Source organism: Thunnus albacares, chromosome 15 (genome assembly GCF_914725855.1).
Source record: "Thunnus albacares chromosome 15, fThuAlb1.1, whole genome shotgun sequence".
NCBI lineage: Eukaryota > Metazoa > Chordata > Actinopteri > Scombriformes > Scombridae > Thunnus > Thunnus albacares.
The window spans coordinates 14,757,424-14,776,104 of NC_058120.1; the positions used below are offsets into that span (position 1 = coordinate 14,757,424).

Below are 18,681 nucleotides of genomic sequence, written 5' to 3' on the forward strand. Positions count from 1 at the left end.
AAAGCTTTATTAGCTGATGGAAGATTGAGACGTCCCTGAGATAAACTGTTGCGTGTGCTATCTTATCACACATAATCCTGTCTGACGACTTTGGAGGCAGATGAATCCAACTGTCCTCAGCTCAGTTAATGCTTAAGTTTTAGAAGTATTAAATTATGATCTCACCGTTAAAAGAACTAACTACTTTGCCAGCAGGCGAAGACTGCAATCACATTATTTCCTCCACTGACTTTATGGAAAATAGCGTGTGCCAAGGCATGTTGTCTATCAACAATAATCCATGTTCCAGGTCCAGCACATGTTCATAAATCTTCCAATGCAATCATCACTGCATTGAAGAGCTATAAGATAATCGGTTATAGTCCCACTGAGCTGGGCTGTTGTGGTAGCAAGTGTGGATCCAAATGTGAATTTACAAATTTATTTTTCTGCAGTGAAAAGACTTTGGAAAAGGCTTGAAAGTTGCAGGACACACAGGGATTATTGTCTTCAAAATCATTTTCAGTCATTTTCAATCATTATTAAACTTATTTACTACTGGTATCAAAATAAAGAGGCACATTATGAAATATTGTGTTATATTAGGAAAAAATATGTCACAGTAATTGCCTAATTTGTGAAAATAAGTCTTTTATAACCCTGTAGATAATTTACTTTTGAGCTGCATTGGTCAACTTTACGATTAAATTAAGTGAGACTGTTTGCAGATTCCTCACTTTTGTAGCAGAACAGTTCTGCATATTTCCTCATGAATGACACCAAAATACAGACCAGATGTGGAGTGAAACTTGTGACTACTATTAGTACCCACAGGAGGTGCCATTGTCTTTCAACGGCTAATTACATGCTAAAGAATTTCACTGGGAAATAAGAATCTGGAGCAGACGCTAAATCAATAGACATTTTGTCTTATGAAAACAAGATCAGGTCAGCTTAATCAGAGGGAGTCAAACAAAGGAAATGAATAAAGAACATGACATCAAACTGCCTGGTGCCAGTCCATGCTCTGACATGTTATGTGAAAAAATCTGCACAGTGGTGAAATTGGAAAAAGGAAAACAAATCAGTTTAATAAGAAACAGAAATTCCCCTCAACAACCTTGGCGTTGCATAATGAATTGAAAGACAAATACAAAGTGGATTAGAGGCCTATGAGTGTTTCATAAGGAGTTTGTGTGTTTGGTTGTGATGCGGAGGTTCTCGTATATAGTGCAAGAACGAATTTGTTCCGTCCCTATGGCACGCTGGAGTTTGGTGTTTAACTGTAAACATCCTGCTCTGTTTGACAAAGATGGACTCCACCTGTTGTAGGGATCAAACCAGCAGCCACATGACACTCTCCATACACTCATTTCATCTCAGCATGTGCTTTACAGGGCATCAAAACCAGATAAATGACTGTATGAATAGTCTGTCAAGAAATGTGTGTGAGCCTGGAATAGACTGATCTCGCTCCAGAAGAGAGAGTGGATTTTACAGCTGCAGTAAAAATCTTAATGAGACGTGTTGGACGTGTCAGGTTTGCTGTTAAACATTCAAAGTTCAGAAGAGTGAAAGTTATTGTCCAGAAATTGTTTAGCGACATCAACTTCTGCCGGGTGAAAACTCTCAACAGAAACGGAAACAAAAGGGTCCAGTCGTTTTCACACCTCATTGCGACCTATGCCAAGGAATTTATGCTCATATTCATTTGATATGATGAGTTATGCTAGTTATTGTTATTGGCAAGAGCTTCCTTTTCCTGGAGACCATCATTTTAAATCAGTTCCTGTTGGAGAACAACTCTACTTACGTGTAATTGTATCGTGTTGTTGTGTATTTTGAGTTGCTATGCTATTGCTGGGAACCATGCCAATATCTCCTCTAGAAAAACTACCTTTTCCCCCAAGTGTATCTGGTCATTTTGTGGCTTTAAACTGTAAAATGTTATAATAGAGATGTACCCTGCCTCAATTCATGCTGGGATAGGCTCCAGTACACCAGATTAAGTGAATAGATAGAAGGATGGATATAATGTAAATCAAGAGTTTGCTTTACTCAGAGAATGTAATCCTTAAACGGATTAAAATATTCAAGATCAGCTCCAGACATGTTTTAAGACATATAAAAATACTCTTTGATTCATAATTTGTGTGAGTGTGTTGTCTGATGTTTTTTTCATTGAAAAAGAAAATTCAATTGACTGCTTAGAAATTCTTTAAAAAACACATCTACCCCTTTACCTCATTAAAAATCCAAAATCTATTTGTAAATATTTAAATTAAAAAAAAGTTTAAACGCTGGACACAAGATTTCTCCTACTTAACTATAAAGTCCATCTTAGTGTGCAGTATGTGCACCAGAGGCTTCAAGTTTAGTTGTTGCCACGATTGGCTCAAAACTATGAAAAAAAAGACGATGATGTCACAAATCACGCTCATAGGTACACACGTTAAACTCAGATTTTCGGTAAACACTGAGAAACTTTCCCCCTTCATCATGTGAATGTGAAACCAGCCTTCTAGCGTCAAACTCTGCAAATACGTCCTTCAACACAGTGAAGCTCAAACATTAAAATGAAGTAACAAGAAGCGATACACATTTTTGAGTGGAGGACGGTTTTAAAATCACCAAAACCTGACTCATAAATGTGCCTAATGTGCCTGTACTGTAAACATTATAATGCACAAGTAACGCAAAAGCTATATTCACTCCCTCGAGTTATTTGTAAAAATAGCCATGATGTTTGGTATGTGCAATGGGGTATGTGAAAATGTGTTATTGTTAAGCAGTTGGACTCATTTCATTCCCACAACTTATCAAACTTGGCACAAGCAGGGAATGTTCAAACACATGCACAGAAAATACTACCTACTGGTCCCTTATGGGCATTTTCCAAATCTGATCACTGGCAACACTTAAGCTAACTTCAATGGAAAAGTAATAGGGTCTTTGTTGGAAAAGGACGTCAGAGTGAGTGTTATTGATCAGTGACAATATGCAGTAACAATGCATTCTGCTTGTCTCGATAGTTCCCAAGAGACACAGTCTGGATGAGTTGTTTGCTGGGTTTTTAATCCAATCTTTAATTATTTAAACACTTGAGAACAACATTCTTCTTTCAATTGTAATCAAAATGTGTGTGTGTGTTCAGGGTTAGTGATGTCTCAATCAGAACTTGCCCTACAAGCTCAATTTAAGCATTGTTGTTGTCTATTGTTGCAGTGCTGAGCCTTACAAGAGTGATAACGGTATAGAAAAGTTAACATTACACATATTTAGAATCATGTTTTATTCACAAAGAAAAAGACAATTTCAGGCACTTATAAAGTAGGACATTTGTCATTACTCTGAGATGCCAAGAATCATCCTGGGCTGTTTTTCAAGCACAGCAGACACAGTAACTGTGGCAAAAGAAGCTGGAGTCACAAGGAAGAACATTTAATTCCTCCCATTTCCTTTGAGGGAATCCGTGCTCCTCTGAAACTGCACTTTTTAGTATTTGTATTTAACCTTTGGTTGTGTTGCGGTTCAGACATGTTCAAGTATCCTTAGAAAACCAACAAAAAAAAAATAGATTAAAGAAGCTTTCATATCATTTCCAGTGAAAGTCCTGTATTATTAAGTGCTAAAAATAATTTGAAAATGCTTCATCATCCAAGAATTTGACTGGCTATCGACCTCAAGTTGGGTCTCCGCTAAGAAAAAGAGGCCACAGAAAATGTTCTTGTTACCATGTTGCCTCCTTGTCCATCTTGATGAGCCGCCTCTTAGCAGTTGGAATAAATGTCTTTGTCTCCCACCTCCGACCTTTCTTTCCCAGCATCCTCTCCTCGAGCTCTCAGTCTTATACTGTCATTCCTACTGCATCTTCTGTTTTTGGCTCACTACCTTTATTTTTTTTCCACTCCCTGTTCCCCTCAGTCTCCTTTATCATCGCTGCTGTCTTGCAGTCCCACAATGCTTTCCAAACGCTTTGCTCTAATGGGAGGCAACTGTTCGTACATGTCGAAGCCGACATCTGAGCGCGGTTGGGGCAGGCGGAAAAGTAGCAAGTGGTTCTTTAACACCTGGATATGAGGAGAAGAGAGTTAGGAAGAGGTGATAAAGACAGAGAGAAACTGAAAACATAAAAACAAGACAAACAAAAACTTTGAGATGTAAAACTTATAAAAAAAGAGAATAAAGATGAAAGTATCATGACACATAATTAAGCCTGAGACATAAAAACAAAAGAAGATTTAAAACCATAACCATAAATGGTAAGAAAAAACAGTCCCAGCAGGATAACAGCGACTTGGCCGGTGGTCAATAAGATGAATAACAGCAAGAAACAGATTGGTTTGTCACAGGAATGAGGACAGATTGTGGAGAAAACATCATCAGAGAGTAACGTGAGCAGCGAGGGAAGCATTGAGCACAATGAATAAACACCTCACAGTGTGTAAACATCAGAAGAAGAAAAAAACGAGGGAGAGGAATACCTCATCAGTCAGGTAGTAGATTTTCCTCAGCATACCATGTCGAGCTGCTTCAACCTCCTGTAAGGACCAGGGGATTAAAGATCAAAAGCCTCATTGATGTACTTCAGTTAATGTCTCTGTATTTACTAAAACTCCACCTGCATGTATGTATGTTTTCAGCTTCACTGCTCTAAAATAATGTCTTTGTGAATGGAGTAAATAAGTTTGAGTTGGCAAATGTGTTTCTTATTCTGGGACATTAATCCCAAAATCCTCACAGTTAAATAAAAATCACATACCATGACTTGAAGGAGCTGCTCTGAGGCTGCTCCATTGACAGTTAATCAATAACATGAGGACTGGTTTTGTGGACTGGTAAGATCTTCAAGATATTGCATTCAATGAGCTCATATTTGACACAGAAAATGTGCATAAAACCACTGACGGCTTCCCACAAATCCAGCCTCCCAGTCGGTACAGCTGCAGCACCTTCTAGATTTGCTAAATCATCACATATGTGTCTGTTTCACTGTGGCTGATTAAAGAAACCCACAAAGCACAAGCCTAACATAATAAGATCATTCAGAGAAAGCAGGGCAAGAGACAGTATTGGATTCCCTGTTTGTAGCCTTTGGAGAAGCTGTTTTTCATATGATATACAAATATAAAACATTTCCATCTGTTCTACGGTATGTTTTCCATTCAATGCTTCACACAAATACTACATGTTTGCAGTGGAGTGCCTTACCTGTGCTGCAGCATCCTGAGAGAAGATGAAAGAGTTGACGTGAGACAGGACAACCACGTACAAGACAGGACACCAACAAGACTTCAGGGTGCCCGTTACCAGAGAGCGAAAGTAGAGACGGAGGAGAGGGAGGGAGTCTTCAGGCGGAGAGGTGAACCGCTCGATAGGGATGGAGAGCTTTGGATGAAGAAACAAAGAGATGATAAAAATATAAAATAAAATCATGTGTTATATAATCATAGAATATGTGTGCTATGAAAAGAGACAGACAGCAACTGAGACTCCAAAAGACATTTTTTTATAGTTGAAAATAAAAAGTAGTAACATCCTCTTGAATACCTGTTCCAGAGTGACCCCCAAAGACCTCAGCATCCCTACATGCTCTCCAAACACAGCCAGCCTCAAGGTAGCGCTGTACCTCCTCTGCAGGGGCAAGAGGACCCAGCATCCAAACAGCCGGTCTCCGAAGGACACGGCTTCATACTGAGCCAAAAGAGCAGAATACAAATCCTGGAAGGAAGCTAGACCTGGAGGAGGGACATTCAGGTCCAGGGAGTCCAGCCTGGATCGCCTGTGTACAGAAGAGCTTTTGTTTATCATCAGGAGCTTAGCCACCTTTCTTTGTGCTATAAAAAGATATTCAACATGTTTTATCAAACCTGGTCAGCAGTCTGAACAGACCCCAGGCCAGTTTCTGAACTGGTCTCTCCAGGAACAAGTCACTGGAACACAGGAACACACAGGACAGGTGGGCGAGCTTCGCAACGGGGAGGATCACCTACATGACAAAATGCTCTGGATGTTAGTTACAGAAACAGATATGATGTAGACTAGAAGGCAACCAGTATTAATGATTAGTGTTTATTTACCAAAGTTATATCGTTATTATTATTCACCCATAAATAAACCTCAATCCAGTATCAATTTAGCTCTAATATCTATATTTAAAACTTAAATCAAGTTTAACTTGAGAGGGAGAAGCTGAAAGGCAGATATTTTAAAAATCAGAGTTAATTTTGGTTTGTACCTTAAGAGCTTCCTCCCTCCAGACCTCCAGCAGCAGCAGCCACTGCAGACAGTGGGTCACCGTCCTCAGAGCCCCCTGAGGGAGATCCTCCACCGCCAGCCCGCCCCCGTCAGACACTCCCGTTTGCTCGTACAGGCTGACGAGCGGGAGGAAAGGCCAATCAGACGGCAGGGTGGGACCGGTGAGCTCCAGGAGGAGATGGGAGTTGATCCACGGGTTGCGGCTGAGGAGAGCGTCTCGGGACACCAGCACTGATGACTCCAGATGGGCCAGGTGAGTGAGGAAGCAGCCCCGGATAGACGGCAGCTGGGCGCAGGCTTCTCTCAGGAGAGCTCCTACAGTCTGGAGGGAAGGAGAGGCGTGATGGTGCGTCTCCTCGTGGAGCTTCAGCTCCCCCAGCTCGACAGCCTCGGGCCCTCCGCTGTGGCCCTCTCTGGAAGATAAAGAGACATAAACTGCTGTAATAATGTAGAACATCACTTTTGATGAAAATGGCTCACCTGCTATTCTTAAATTCAACATTGAATATAGGAACATAGACATTTTAGGCTCTTTTGGTTGATTATGTTTTCTTCTTGCAATTTGGAAAACTTCATGCATGTACTTAATGCCAAGTTAAAGCTAAACTCACGATATAAAGTCTTTGCTGAAGATGATGGTGGAAAGCAGTTCATGCGCCAGGTATTCACTGCCTGGTAATAACCATGGCAGCAGAACCAGCGCCACCTGGTGGTACAGCGATGCATGCTTTGCAACTTCACGCTCAATGGGAACCTGAGAAAAGTCAGAACAGGATGGAGGAGAAAGAACACAGCAGAAATGAGGTTTGTGAGGTGAGAAAACACAGATTCAGGATGAAACATGTCCAGGACCCAAGTATGAGGATAAAGAAAAATCTGTTTATTCCAACATTAAAGATGAGATTACGCACAGACCATCCAAAGATCAGATAGAAAGGAAGTCACGCTGGCCTGTACCTACTCATGATCTCTTTTTGGACAAGACTTTAAATGATATAAAATGAGTGATTTAGCATTTACTACGGACATGCAGAGTGTATGAGCTTGGAGCAGAACATCTCACAAGGTAATGAGTAACAAGTAACTTCAAAAAAAATATTTAGGGTGTTTTGGAGTTTGATCTTACCAGTCTATGTGCCAGCCGCAGCAGCAGGTAGAGAAGGTGGTGCTCATGACGGAGAAGCCAGGCCCTGGTGTGAGACAGGGTGGGCCTGGCCTGACTGCAGCTCCGCAGGTAACCAATCACAGGTTCAGACAGGAGGAGACCAGTGAACTAGATAGTGAGAGATAGTGAGGGGACAGCTGAGATAAATATACAGGATTTTCTATGTGCTACCACAAGATGGCAGCAAAATCTATGTTTGTCCTAGCATGATAAAGACTTACCTTGCAGCTGAGTCCTTTGTGGATGCCTGTGATTGTTTCCAGGAGGAGGCCCAGGCCTGTGAGAAGAGGGAAGGGGGAGCTGGGAACAACCAGTCCCGGACGGTCCCTCCATCCTGGGCAGGCCAAACTGGGGAGGCTAGGAATGCTTTCTGGCCCCAGATGACGAGATTGGGCATTACATACCACTGAGGAAGACCTGGTGTAACACAAAAGTAGCAATGAAAGAGTTAAGAAAAATTGGTATTATGTGACAATAAAACAGAGTAATAAGAACTAAAATGACTACATTGACTTCATAGTAAATGAAACATACTTGAGGTTCTTTATCAAGTCTTGAACAGCATTGTGGGACAGCAGTGGGAGGAGAACCTCAGACGTCAGCAGCTCTAGTTCCTGAAGGGTTTCCACTGGCTTGAAACAGTTCTGAGGAAGAGAGACACATGATTGTTAATATTTGGTATTTTCCATATTACACTTCAATTGAAGTGTACTCAGAGCTAGTATATGATGAGACTTAGAAGCTTTTCTTCATCAACAATCTGCTTGATTTAATATATTGTTCTTGGATTTGTAGTTTTGTAAATTTTAGTAGTTAAATTATGCCGGTGTGGCCAGATTTCCAAAAAATATTAAGCATCTTCTCTCTTGGTATTTGTTTGTTTTTTAGTCTTATGAATTTGCAATGAAAAGAATCACTTATTCATTCACATTTGCTAACTTCTTATGTAAATTTACATGACTTTCCAGTGGCAATGAACAACCAACATTTGGTGCTACCACTTACATTTCCCTGCAAGGTAATGAGTACAAGGTAGGAAGACGTACTTGTCTGGAGAGCTGATAGTAGTAAGCTTCTAGGTAGAGGAGATAAGCTGGTATCAGAGTCAGGCTGCTGTTTTTCTGAACTGGATTATCAAGGCTCTTAACAAAGCCCTTAAAATGCCCCAACAGAGTTGCCTGCAACCCTGTGACATGACCCCATGACACTGGAGGAGGAGGAGGAGGACACTCATCTCCCTGAGAGCTGAAAAAAAGAGAGAAAGGAACATGAGAAGGAAAATAGTTTGGTCGATTTAAGATTCTGTTAATGAATAATTTCATCAGTAGGTCCTCTGTACCTGACCATGCCAGCCTGTAGTTCCTGGTGGCAGCCGGCGGTGTGTGTAACCTGCGTGAGCAGGGAGAGCAGGGCCAAGACCCGCTGCAGCTGCAGAGGCAGCAGAGGATCTGAGGGTGCCAGCACTCGGTGAACAGACTGCAACGCCTTCACTAAGGCTGGATACAGGTCTCTGGGGAATAAAAATGACGGTACAGCAATCAAAAACAAGCACTGTAAGGGAGGAACTGAGGTGAAAATTAAGCATATATTAAGCCTTGTGAGTTTCTTTTATTGTTTTTCTGCCGCTAACGGTCAAAATGCTTAATAAAGCTTTAAAGTAACATACATGTATAATTTGCAGGCCTGTCCGTAGCCAGCAGCTAAAGCCAACAGCCTGTAGGCCTCAGTAGTGATCCTGAGGGCCTCACTCGGCTCCAGCAGCAGCTCACTGGGCTCAGCACTCAGCAGACAAGACAGACGCTCCCTCACTCCCAGAGAGTTTAACTAGGGGGAGAAAAGAGTAAGAAATACTATTGATGTTAACACACAAAGGAATGATGGAATAATTTGAATGACTCTTTAAAACTACATATATATAGCACTTGTCATAAAGATTTTTTTCAAAAGAGGATGGTTAGATGACTTGACTCTTAATTTTATGTCTTACAGACAAATAATAAATCCCAAAAGTTTGTTATTGATAATATGCATGCTAGTTGGCTTTAAGAATAACATAAAGAATAATGATAATCTCTTGGTCACTAATTAGCACCTTGTCAAATCTAACATGCTGCTTTAAGGCTGTTCTCATTCATACTGCAGGATGAAACAAACACCTTGTACTGAACCTGACAGATTCCACATGGCACTTACCAGTCTGGCACAGACATGTCTCCCTGAGGTGGCCAAAACTCTTAAGAGCTTCATGGTGCTGGCTAGTGGGAGTCCGTAAACAGACTGAGGAAGGGGAAAAGACGGCGCTGTCCAGGAAGTGGGAAGGAACTCTGACATCACCGTTTCCATCAGGCGAGGACAGTCCAACACCTGAAAGGATAAAATGTAACAAATGAAATTTGGTCAGAGAAAAAAAATATAGACAGTGTTAATTAAATTTGTGACTGGTATTGTAGCTGTTACTGTTGTTACCCGAGTGGCAGATGAGGAGGAGTGCCTAGCGATACGGGTCAGGACCTCCAGGACATCGTTTACCACCCGGGGAGAGGGCCGGACCACCTCAAGGATGTAACGAAGTCTGGGGAGCAGTTTCATCTTTAGCAGACCCTGAAACAGAAACGACTCCTTTATTAGATTTACAAAATACATAATAAATCAGAAAAGTTAAGGCAAACAAGTAAAAAGATAAAAAGGAAAAATGACTTTCTGTCTAGCTTTTCTAGAGTAAACATTATTGTTGTTTTTTTTACCTTGACGACATCCTGCCGGGCCACATCATGATCACTCTTCCTCTCTTCCTTCTCCTTGGCTGTCTCCTTCATAATTTCATCCAGCCCTTCATCATCCTCCTCCTCCTCCTGGGCAGACGGCAGCAGAGGGAAGGAAGCCAGTCCGCGAAACCAGGAGAAGGTGCAGTCCAAACATTCCTGAGAAGGGAACAAATCTTTTGAATCTGAAGGACTAGATATTGGATTGAGGTGATGGAAAGCTACTATTTATTCAATCTTCTATCAATTAGGTGTTTAATTAGGGCCTGAGCCCCAAAATGGCTGTATTTTGTGTGTTTGTTTCTTTCTTCTTCTTCTTCTTCTTCTTCTTTCTTTATTGTTACGCCACTTCAACCCTTAATTTGGCACACACATCAGGTCTGGTGAAAAATTTGATGAAATGTAAAAATTATCCCCCAAAGTGCCAAAATGTGCTCTATAGCGCCACCTATGTATCTAAAATGGCTGCCACGGCCCGTAGGAATGTCGTAGAGAGATCGAACCAAAACTCAATTATTCGTCTCATCAAGACCTACAAATCATATGCTGACACCCCTGACCTAAATCCAACAGGAAGTCCGCAATATGCCCATCAAAGTATGACTTTGCACCAATTTTGGACCCTCAAGAAACTTTATCTCCTCCTAGGGCGTTAATGGTATCTGCTTCAAACTTGAATACATGACTTATGACACTATGCTGAACAACAGTTATTAAAAACTTTGTAATAACTCGAACAGTTTAGATATAATAAGCCCTGAAAGTTGTAGTGCCACATCACACTTTACAATGTAAACCAATAGGGAGACAATCTCTAGGCATGGACTTTGTGTCAAACAAATGGTTCTGATGTCTAAACTATAAGTCTGACCACTTTGAAACCTGTATCAATGGATTAGCGACGAAATTTCCTTTAGGGCCCCTTTGGGGCCACTTTGGCGATCAGGCCCTAAAAATGTGATTTTTAATGTAGTATTTGGCCAAAGTCATGAGATTTATGAGGATGTTTCACAAGAAGAGTGACATTCTCCTCTCCAACTGAGAGAGAGAGAGAGAGAGAATGGGAGGGGTGGATGGATAAAGTAAGACCTGTCAGCCCAGGTCTGAAAACATCTACATGCCTGTGACAGAAGGCCTTGGACTGCGCCACACTCCAGTTACTTAGTGTTTCTACACATCTGACAGCAATGTTCAATTCTTACTTTTTTTTCAAGGAGTACGTGTGCTCCTAAATTAAAAAAATTAGGAGCACACATATAACTTTAGGAGCACACTGAAAAATGTTCAAGTAACAGTTTCTTAAAGAAAACAATTCATTACATACATATTTACAATTTATCACATACATATTTAAACTCTTTTGACTTTTTGCCAGTTGCCGATGTTCATATATGCACATATTTTTTCCCACTTGGCTGAGGAGACTATTACACATGCAATCATATATTGTACTAATGAACAAGACAGACTGTAGGCTATATGAGGGAAGAACTCAGGAAGACTGGAGTTCTGGAGCTCAGCATTAAAACTTTAATGGACCTGCCAAGAGGGTGGAGCAGCAGTTTTGTTTTGTAGTTTATTAGACAGACAGGAATAATGTGTAGGATTTAATCATTGGTACACAGTCCGAAGTGGAGGGTGGCAGTAATGCACCTAATATGCTGGTTGCCAACCGCTGTTATAAACCAAAAAGAGGAGAGTAAAATATTTTTCCAAACAGAGTGGTACATCCTGTCAGCCGAGGGATTTCCTATCTGTGCAGCTGAACACAGCAGCTCCTCTATGGACTGTTTCACCCTGATGGTCCCGGTGTTTCTTCCGCAGGTTTCACTTCACTCAGCTGGCCAACAGACCCGCTGGTTCTTCCCACTTTAACCTGAATAAAAAACCGGGGCTTGGTGGTGTGGTTGGATCCAAACAGAGAGCTGGGTCTAGCTGAGAGGCTAGCGGAAGCTAACTGGTTGTGCGTCTTTATGGTCACGCTGCGGCCAATGCTCCGCTAGCCTCCCAGCTAAGGTTAGCTCCGGCTCTCCAGGTGGATCCAACCGGAGCACCGAGCCCCAGTTACTTATTCAGGTTAAAAGGGAAGAAGCAGCGGGTCTGTTGGGCAGCTGAGTGAAGTGGAGCCTGCGGAGGAAACACCGGGACCGTCGGTGTGAAATAGTCCGCGGACAAGCTGCTGTGTTCAGCTGCACAGATAGGGAACAGCTCGGCTGCCAGGATGTACAACTCTGTTTGGGGGGGAAAAAAATCTTCTTCTTTTTGGAGGACAAAGGAAGTGATGTTTATCTCCATCTTGAACTGTCTGAAAACAGCCCGGGTCTGAAGACATCTACATGCCCGTCACAGAAGCCCTTCGATTGCGCCGCGGCCCACCGTGCACAGAGGTGCGAGGACTTGTTCAACGCTGCTTGCAGCTTTAATTTTGTTTCTTATGGCATTTTTTTTATGTCAAATAGTCTTTGCTGTTAGTGAACACTTAAACTACGGGCCTTTTCTTTGTAATGGTCATCGTAACAATTATTTCTTTTATTTCTTGTAGTTAAAGGATTAATTAATTTGGTAGGTAACTTGGTAAAACTTGGTAGGAGCTACCCAGCAAAAGGAAATTACAACAATTGCTGAAAATTTGTGTGGACTGAGTTACATCCATTTGTAAATGAAAACTACTGAAAGAGTGGTCTTACTTCATCCTCTGCACACACTAGGAGTGCTTTGAGCGCATGCACAGCCACAGACATCACTCCCTCCACGCCATCGTCCAGCGCAAAGCGGAGCAGGAAGAGCAGGCCGGCGTCGAGCAGAGTGGACATCACGCTGCCTTTCAGAACTGGCAGGTATTCTCCGGCACGTGCCTAAGAGGGTAAGACATGCAGGCTGAGCATGAATGACAACAGAGTATGTGCCACTGAAGGTATGCACATGACTGTGTGTGCATGTTTCTGTACCTTTGATAGGATGTTGGCAAGAGTGTTGAGTGCCAGACTCCTCTGCTGGAAGATCTGACTCCGAGACAGCAGGAAGAGCTCGTGCAGGGAGTAACCTGCCCGCTGGAGAGAGATCCTCAATGTCAGAAATTAAAACAGAAGAAAAACCAAAAGAGCAGGAGCCAGTCTCAAAGAGCCAGATTAGCAGCCTAAAAAGCACAATTTGAAAAGACTCTGGCTTTTCAGTGTCATGATGGTGCCTCACTCTTTACTGTTTTACTGTGGTAAATAGAGGCACAATACTCTTTAAAGGCCAGTAACAATTCAATCAAGAGTTGGTTAATGCTGAGGCTGTCAGATCCAGTCTTTGTCTGCAACAATCCAATTACTATTTCGACTTTTTAATTAAATTTCCAAAACCAAATATGATTTAAACATAAATTTCTACTTGTTTCAACTTGTTTTAACTACAATAACATCATGAGTAACAGACTTTAAGGTATTGTACTTTATTTATGACACAAAAGCATTAAAAAAGACTTATTGCCTACTGACCTCAGGCTCCTCCCCATGGTGGTGCAGCCCCAGGTGGGTGGGCAGGTCCTCAGTGGGGGGGATTAAAGTCCCATTAAAATCAAAACGAGCCTGCATAGCCTATCAGAACACAAAACCACAAAAACAACTCAGGTTTAACTCAAGAGAACTAAACTAAATAAAGTGTCATATTTGAATAGAAATAAATCAAAGTAGTATCTGTCTTGTAAGGAATCGCTCCTTACCTGCTTGGTTCTTTTGCTTCTGGGTGCAGGTAAGTCTCTCATCCACTCCAGCTTCTCTGGCTCCAGCTTATCCATGTGGACCCATTCCTTCTGAGGCTTCACTGGCAGATCCTTCTCTGAATTCACACACACACACACACACACACAAGGGGCGAAAGCATGTTGAGAAACAATGTAGAATTGCTCAGATCACATAGTACAACTGTCATTTGTTGTAGCCACCACAAACAAAGCGACAAATCCAAAAAAACAACTTCTACACAGTGAAAACAATCCACAATTGCAGTCTTAACACAGTGGTTTTCTGTGAAAGGGAGGTACCGAAGAGGAGACAGTAAATCATCTTAGCCACAATAACAAAGTGACAAAAACAGCTTTGTTTATTCTGGTTTTTTTGGAAACTGTTTAACTGATGTGCAAGATCTGTCTTTATATGCACCATGCAATAATATGCAGTATACCATTAGCAACACTTTCATCAGGGCTGGGAGCTGTCTTTGAATGATCTGCAGTGACTTAATTGCAGAGAGTGGCTGCTTCTGGCTCTTCTACTAATCACACAAAGTGGAGCCAACGATTAGCTTTATGTTTGGATGTTAGCCATGCAGCAGAAACATCCCACATTAGTTATACAATTAGAGAATGGATGCTTAATAGAGTGGGGAGAGAAAGAGAAAGCAGAGAGAGGGAAGGAAAATGATCAGGTAACAGGGATAGGTCAGGAAAGGAGGGAGAGGAAGCTGGCAGACAGTCAGTTGTGCTGTTCTTTTTGACAAAGACTTTGACAAGCTCAGCAATGAGGTTACAATTTCACCAAGCCAAAAAAAAGCAAGAAGTGGTGTGAAATAATCATATAGCTTTGTCAGACATATAACTGAAGTGATGTAGATTCATTTATATCTCCAGCAGCAGAGATCAAAAGCAACCGACAAGGTAGAAGCTTTAAAAGGGTTTATTTTGAATCCATCATACCCGTCACAGCAGGTGGTGGTGACAGTTCCTCCTCTTCCTCCATCTCTACTTCTTGGGGTTTCTGAAACAGCACAGCAGCACTGGGGGAGTCTGACTCTGCGCTACGATTTTCGAGAGGAAAGTTTTCCTTGATGCTTTTGCCCTCGGGGTGTTTGGATGGGGAAGCAGAGGACGGGACGCTCTGGGTTTTACGAGATCTAACAAACTCCACCAGTCTAGGATCTGGGATGCAGAAATAATCATGTTATACACAGCGGTACTGACAAAATGAAAGAAAAAGTTTTTTATGTACTTCACTAGTCAAGATACAAACTCAATGCAGATCATGTCTTTGTTTCAACATACACTTATTAACTATCAGAGTGGACAACATCATTACCTACCAAGCTGAGATAAGAGTTTCTTCTGTTCCTCTAGTATCTCAGACTGAGACATCGCCTGGATCTTGGCCTGGTTCTCCCTGTGGATCCTCACGATGTCTCCTGAGCTACCTGGGCCCACAAGCCCCTGACCAGATACTAACCTTGGGCTTGAGACTGTAGTTGGCTCTGGAGAGTGGAGAGGAGTGAGTAGACAGAGAAAAGGAGACAGAAAAACTCACATTTCCGAACATATTTCACCACAGACTTTGTTGTCAAACATAGAGCAAAAGTGTAGGGTGATCTGGGCAAACAGACTGGTTATTAAGAAGCACAGCAACATCAGCTGGCATTCAGAATAAAACAATCAAGTACTTTACTTACGATCTGTATCCATACTGGTCTCAGGAGGAAGGTTCTGCTCTCTGGGTTCATTTTTCTGAGCAGCTGCAGGTGCACAGCGTAATGGTGTCTTTCCCTCCATTAGTCTCTGAGCTGCAATCTGACAAGCAAAGATGCTCTTCTTCCCACCAGCTGAGGGCGGCAGCACCTGGTTGAAAGAGGGATTGCTTAAAAATTAAGATGAATGTAAACCAGAATCATTTAACAGGGTTGACAGATGAACGGTGAAATATCACATATTTATAAGTACTTTTTAGATAATATGTATCTCTGTACATGGAAAGAAGCAATCTGTCTAAATAGCAAATTGCAATTTGGTTTCAAATTTAGTTTTTTATGCACTTAAACATTCAAAATTTCAGAGGAATAGTCATGAATGCCTTTTTACCTGACTGCTGGTTGCTGAGCGGTGCATTACTTTGGGGAAAGCCATGCCTGTAAATGCTGGTAGAGATATTGGAGTAGAGCTGGTATCTCTCTCCTTGAAAGAAAGAACAAATGTTACAGATCCATGAGTGGAAAAATTAAGAAAATAACAACTAAAACTGTGTATTGTGTAAAACTAAACGAGACACCAGCCAACTCTGAAGAACTGAGAAATCTGCAAGTCCCCCTATTTAGCATTTATAAGCAGAATATAAACATTTAATAAATGGCTTATAACACACTATAATGTAATTGTAAGCAGATAAGTGTTTATGAAAGTATTTGTCAAGAACTATAACTCTTCCCTTGGATGCTGACATATAGATAGATAATAAATGAAAATGTAGTAAAACACAGTTGTAATACTATAAAATATGTCTTCACAGGAGAAGTTAATTGTTGACAAATGATGTACATTAATTAACACTTTAAAAAAATGTCCTTATATCAGCTTACAAATAGATTATAAAGTGTTATAGAGTATGTGTTAAATGTTTATATATTTGTTATAAATGCTAAATAAAGTAAAGTGTTACCAGCTACGTTATATCCTTGAGGAAAAGTAGGGGTTCGGTTTTATAACACTTACAACAATCTTGGAGAGAACAGCACTGATGTGAGTGTCTTGTCTGTCCAGCCTTGCCTCAGCATCCTCATCCTCGAAGGTGACGCGGCTGGCTTTAAAGCGAGACTTCTTAGGAGGGGCTGGCGTCAGAGAAGGGAGTTGGTCTGGAAGATCTGGAGAAAATGTTACAGTTTTATATTAGATGTGGAGTTTCAGTATTTAATAATCTTACTGATATATGGCTCATTATGCTGTTAGAAGTCACATCTGAAAATGTCCCATGATAAACCCTGAAAATAAACCCAGAGAGGATGAGGAAAAACAAACATATCTTTAACCTTCAATGGTGACCACATCCCTCTGACTTCCTCCATTCTCCCCATTGTGGTCTTCTTCTCCTCCTCCTCCTCCTGCCTCGCCTCTCCTCTTGTCAGGTCGGCGGACAACGCTGGCAGCAGATGGAGCACCAGAGGTCAGAAACTTCTGCTGCTCTCTTAGGAGGTCTGCCTCCGAGTCAGTTGGCTTGGGACGTCGCAACATCCCTTCAAATGACACAGACAATGTTAAGACAAAGTCAATGATGTGTTTCCCCTTACTTTAACCTAAACTCAACCAGACATCTCAAGTAATCTTAACCATAACCTAAGAGACAACACAGGACCATCACTGTTTGAATGAGAGGTGATGATGATTTAAAGGTGCAGTGTGTAGAATTTAGTGGCATTTAGGGGAACGGACTTGGCAGAAATGGAATATAATAATCATAAGTATGTTTTATTTAGAAAAGTACTGGAAATATGAATCGTTTTATTTATGTTACATTAAAAAGAGCCCTTTATATCTACATAGGGAGCGGGTCCTCTTCCATGTAACTCACCAAGTTTCTAAAGTAGCCTAGAACGAACAAATAAACACTGGCTCTTGAGAGGGCCTTTTGTGTTTTTCGTGAGTTTCGTGGCAACCATAGGTTGTCCTATACACTTTGAAGGGGAGGGGACGGGGAGAGGTATTCAGCTGGTTGCAATCTGCAACCTCACCCCATGATGCCACTAGATCCTACACACTGGTCCTTCAAGGGGCCCACAGCTGGAGGGGACCCAAAGAACAACAGCTACGCCCCTGATGACTTATAAAAGATGGGATCTGAATGAATTAAAACCCATTCAAGGAGTCCTCTGTTTCATTACTCTGTGTTTAGCTGATGGTTAGGTCTTGTAGATTGAATAGCATCCTCATTTAAGATTATATTGTGTAACTTATTCAACATCATGTCTCACCTGCCCACGACTAACGTTAGAGGCTAAAAACAATAATTACCGTCATCTAGGAGTGTAAGAAAGAACCGAGAAGCGACAAAGTAAAACTAATTAACCTAAATAAACTGTCTATACCTAGCTATCTTAAATATAGCTTTGTTGCTTTCACATGTCTTTAAGTTTACATCCAACACGCACCGGGAACGAATGTAACGTAACAGTTAGCTTAACGTTAGCTTGAAGCCCCAGACTTTCCTCTAATGTAGCTGCAATATTCAAAACATTAAAACTATTCTAATCACACATTGTATCACCACAGAGCAGCTTTTTAAAAATCGTTTTAAAATGGTTTGTAATAGCGCTGGCTAACCTTCAGTTAAGTGGCGGCTCAGTCTTGAATTTAGACAGGAAGTACGAACACCCGGACGATTTTTACTATGACACACCACACGCTACTTTCAAAATAAAAGCTCTGCCAATATAAAGATAGCGCGAGGCATGACGTCAGCGGCTCCTTCACCTTCCTCCCAAAATTTAGAGAGCCCGAGATGTTTGGCTGAGTTGATGTCAGAGCTTTTTTGCTTATTTGTGTCATTTGAATCTAGGAAACAGATAAGTACATGAAGGGTTTTCTACTTCCTCCTCCAACTGATCATACTGGACATTGCTTCAACATCTGGATGCTGCGGTGGTGTTTGTAAAAGATGATGCGTGGGTCTTATTAGGTGATTCTGCCTGCCTAAATAGTCATACATTCTGTCATTGTGTTTCTTCTCCCTGGAATCCCCTCAAGGACCCCTGGGGGTCCCAGGACCCCACCACTGCACTAAA

At 41.5% G+C, this 18,681-nt stretch overlaps 1 protein-coding gene across 2 annotated transcripts; it reads right to left on the bottom strand.

The window, feature by feature from the left end:
* Positions 1-3,256: 3,256 nt before the first annotated feature.
* rpap1 (RNA polymerase II associated protein 1) lies at positions 3,257-18,297 on the bottom strand. Of its 2 annotated transcripts, none has more exons than XM_044375121.1 (27): positions 18,221-18,297; positions 16,933-17,136; positions 16,619-16,767; positions 15,992-16,084; positions 15,586-15,751; positions 15,226-15,390; positions 14,843-15,064; positions 13,871-13,986; positions 13,647-13,745; positions 13,113-13,214; positions 12,852-13,019; positions 10,147-10,323; positions 9,869-10,003; positions 9,596-9,766; positions 9,069-9,226; positions 8,742-8,912; positions 8,449-8,647; positions 7,937-8,046; positions 7,624-7,819; positions 7,364-7,510; positions 6,849-6,991; positions 6,218-6,650; positions 5,850-5,968; positions 5,530-5,761; positions 5,191-5,367; positions 4,464-4,520; positions 3,257-4,049 (listed from the first exon to the last, which is right to left on the bottom strand). In XM_044375121.1, exons 2-27 carry the CDS (start codon positions 17,132-17,134, stop codon positions 3,900-3,902), a joined length of 4,257 nt encoding a protein of 1,418 aa, XP_044231056.1. In that variant the 5' UTR covers positions 17,135-17,136; positions 18,221-18,297; the 3' UTR covers positions 3,257-3,899. The 2 variants fall into 2 exon arrangements, with proteins under 2 accessions (XP_044231056.1, XP_044231057.1); XM_044375122.1 differs by lacking the exon at positions 18,221-18,297 and adding an exon at positions 17,912-18,192.
* Between the last annotated feature and the right edge of the window lie 384 nt (positions 18,298-18,681).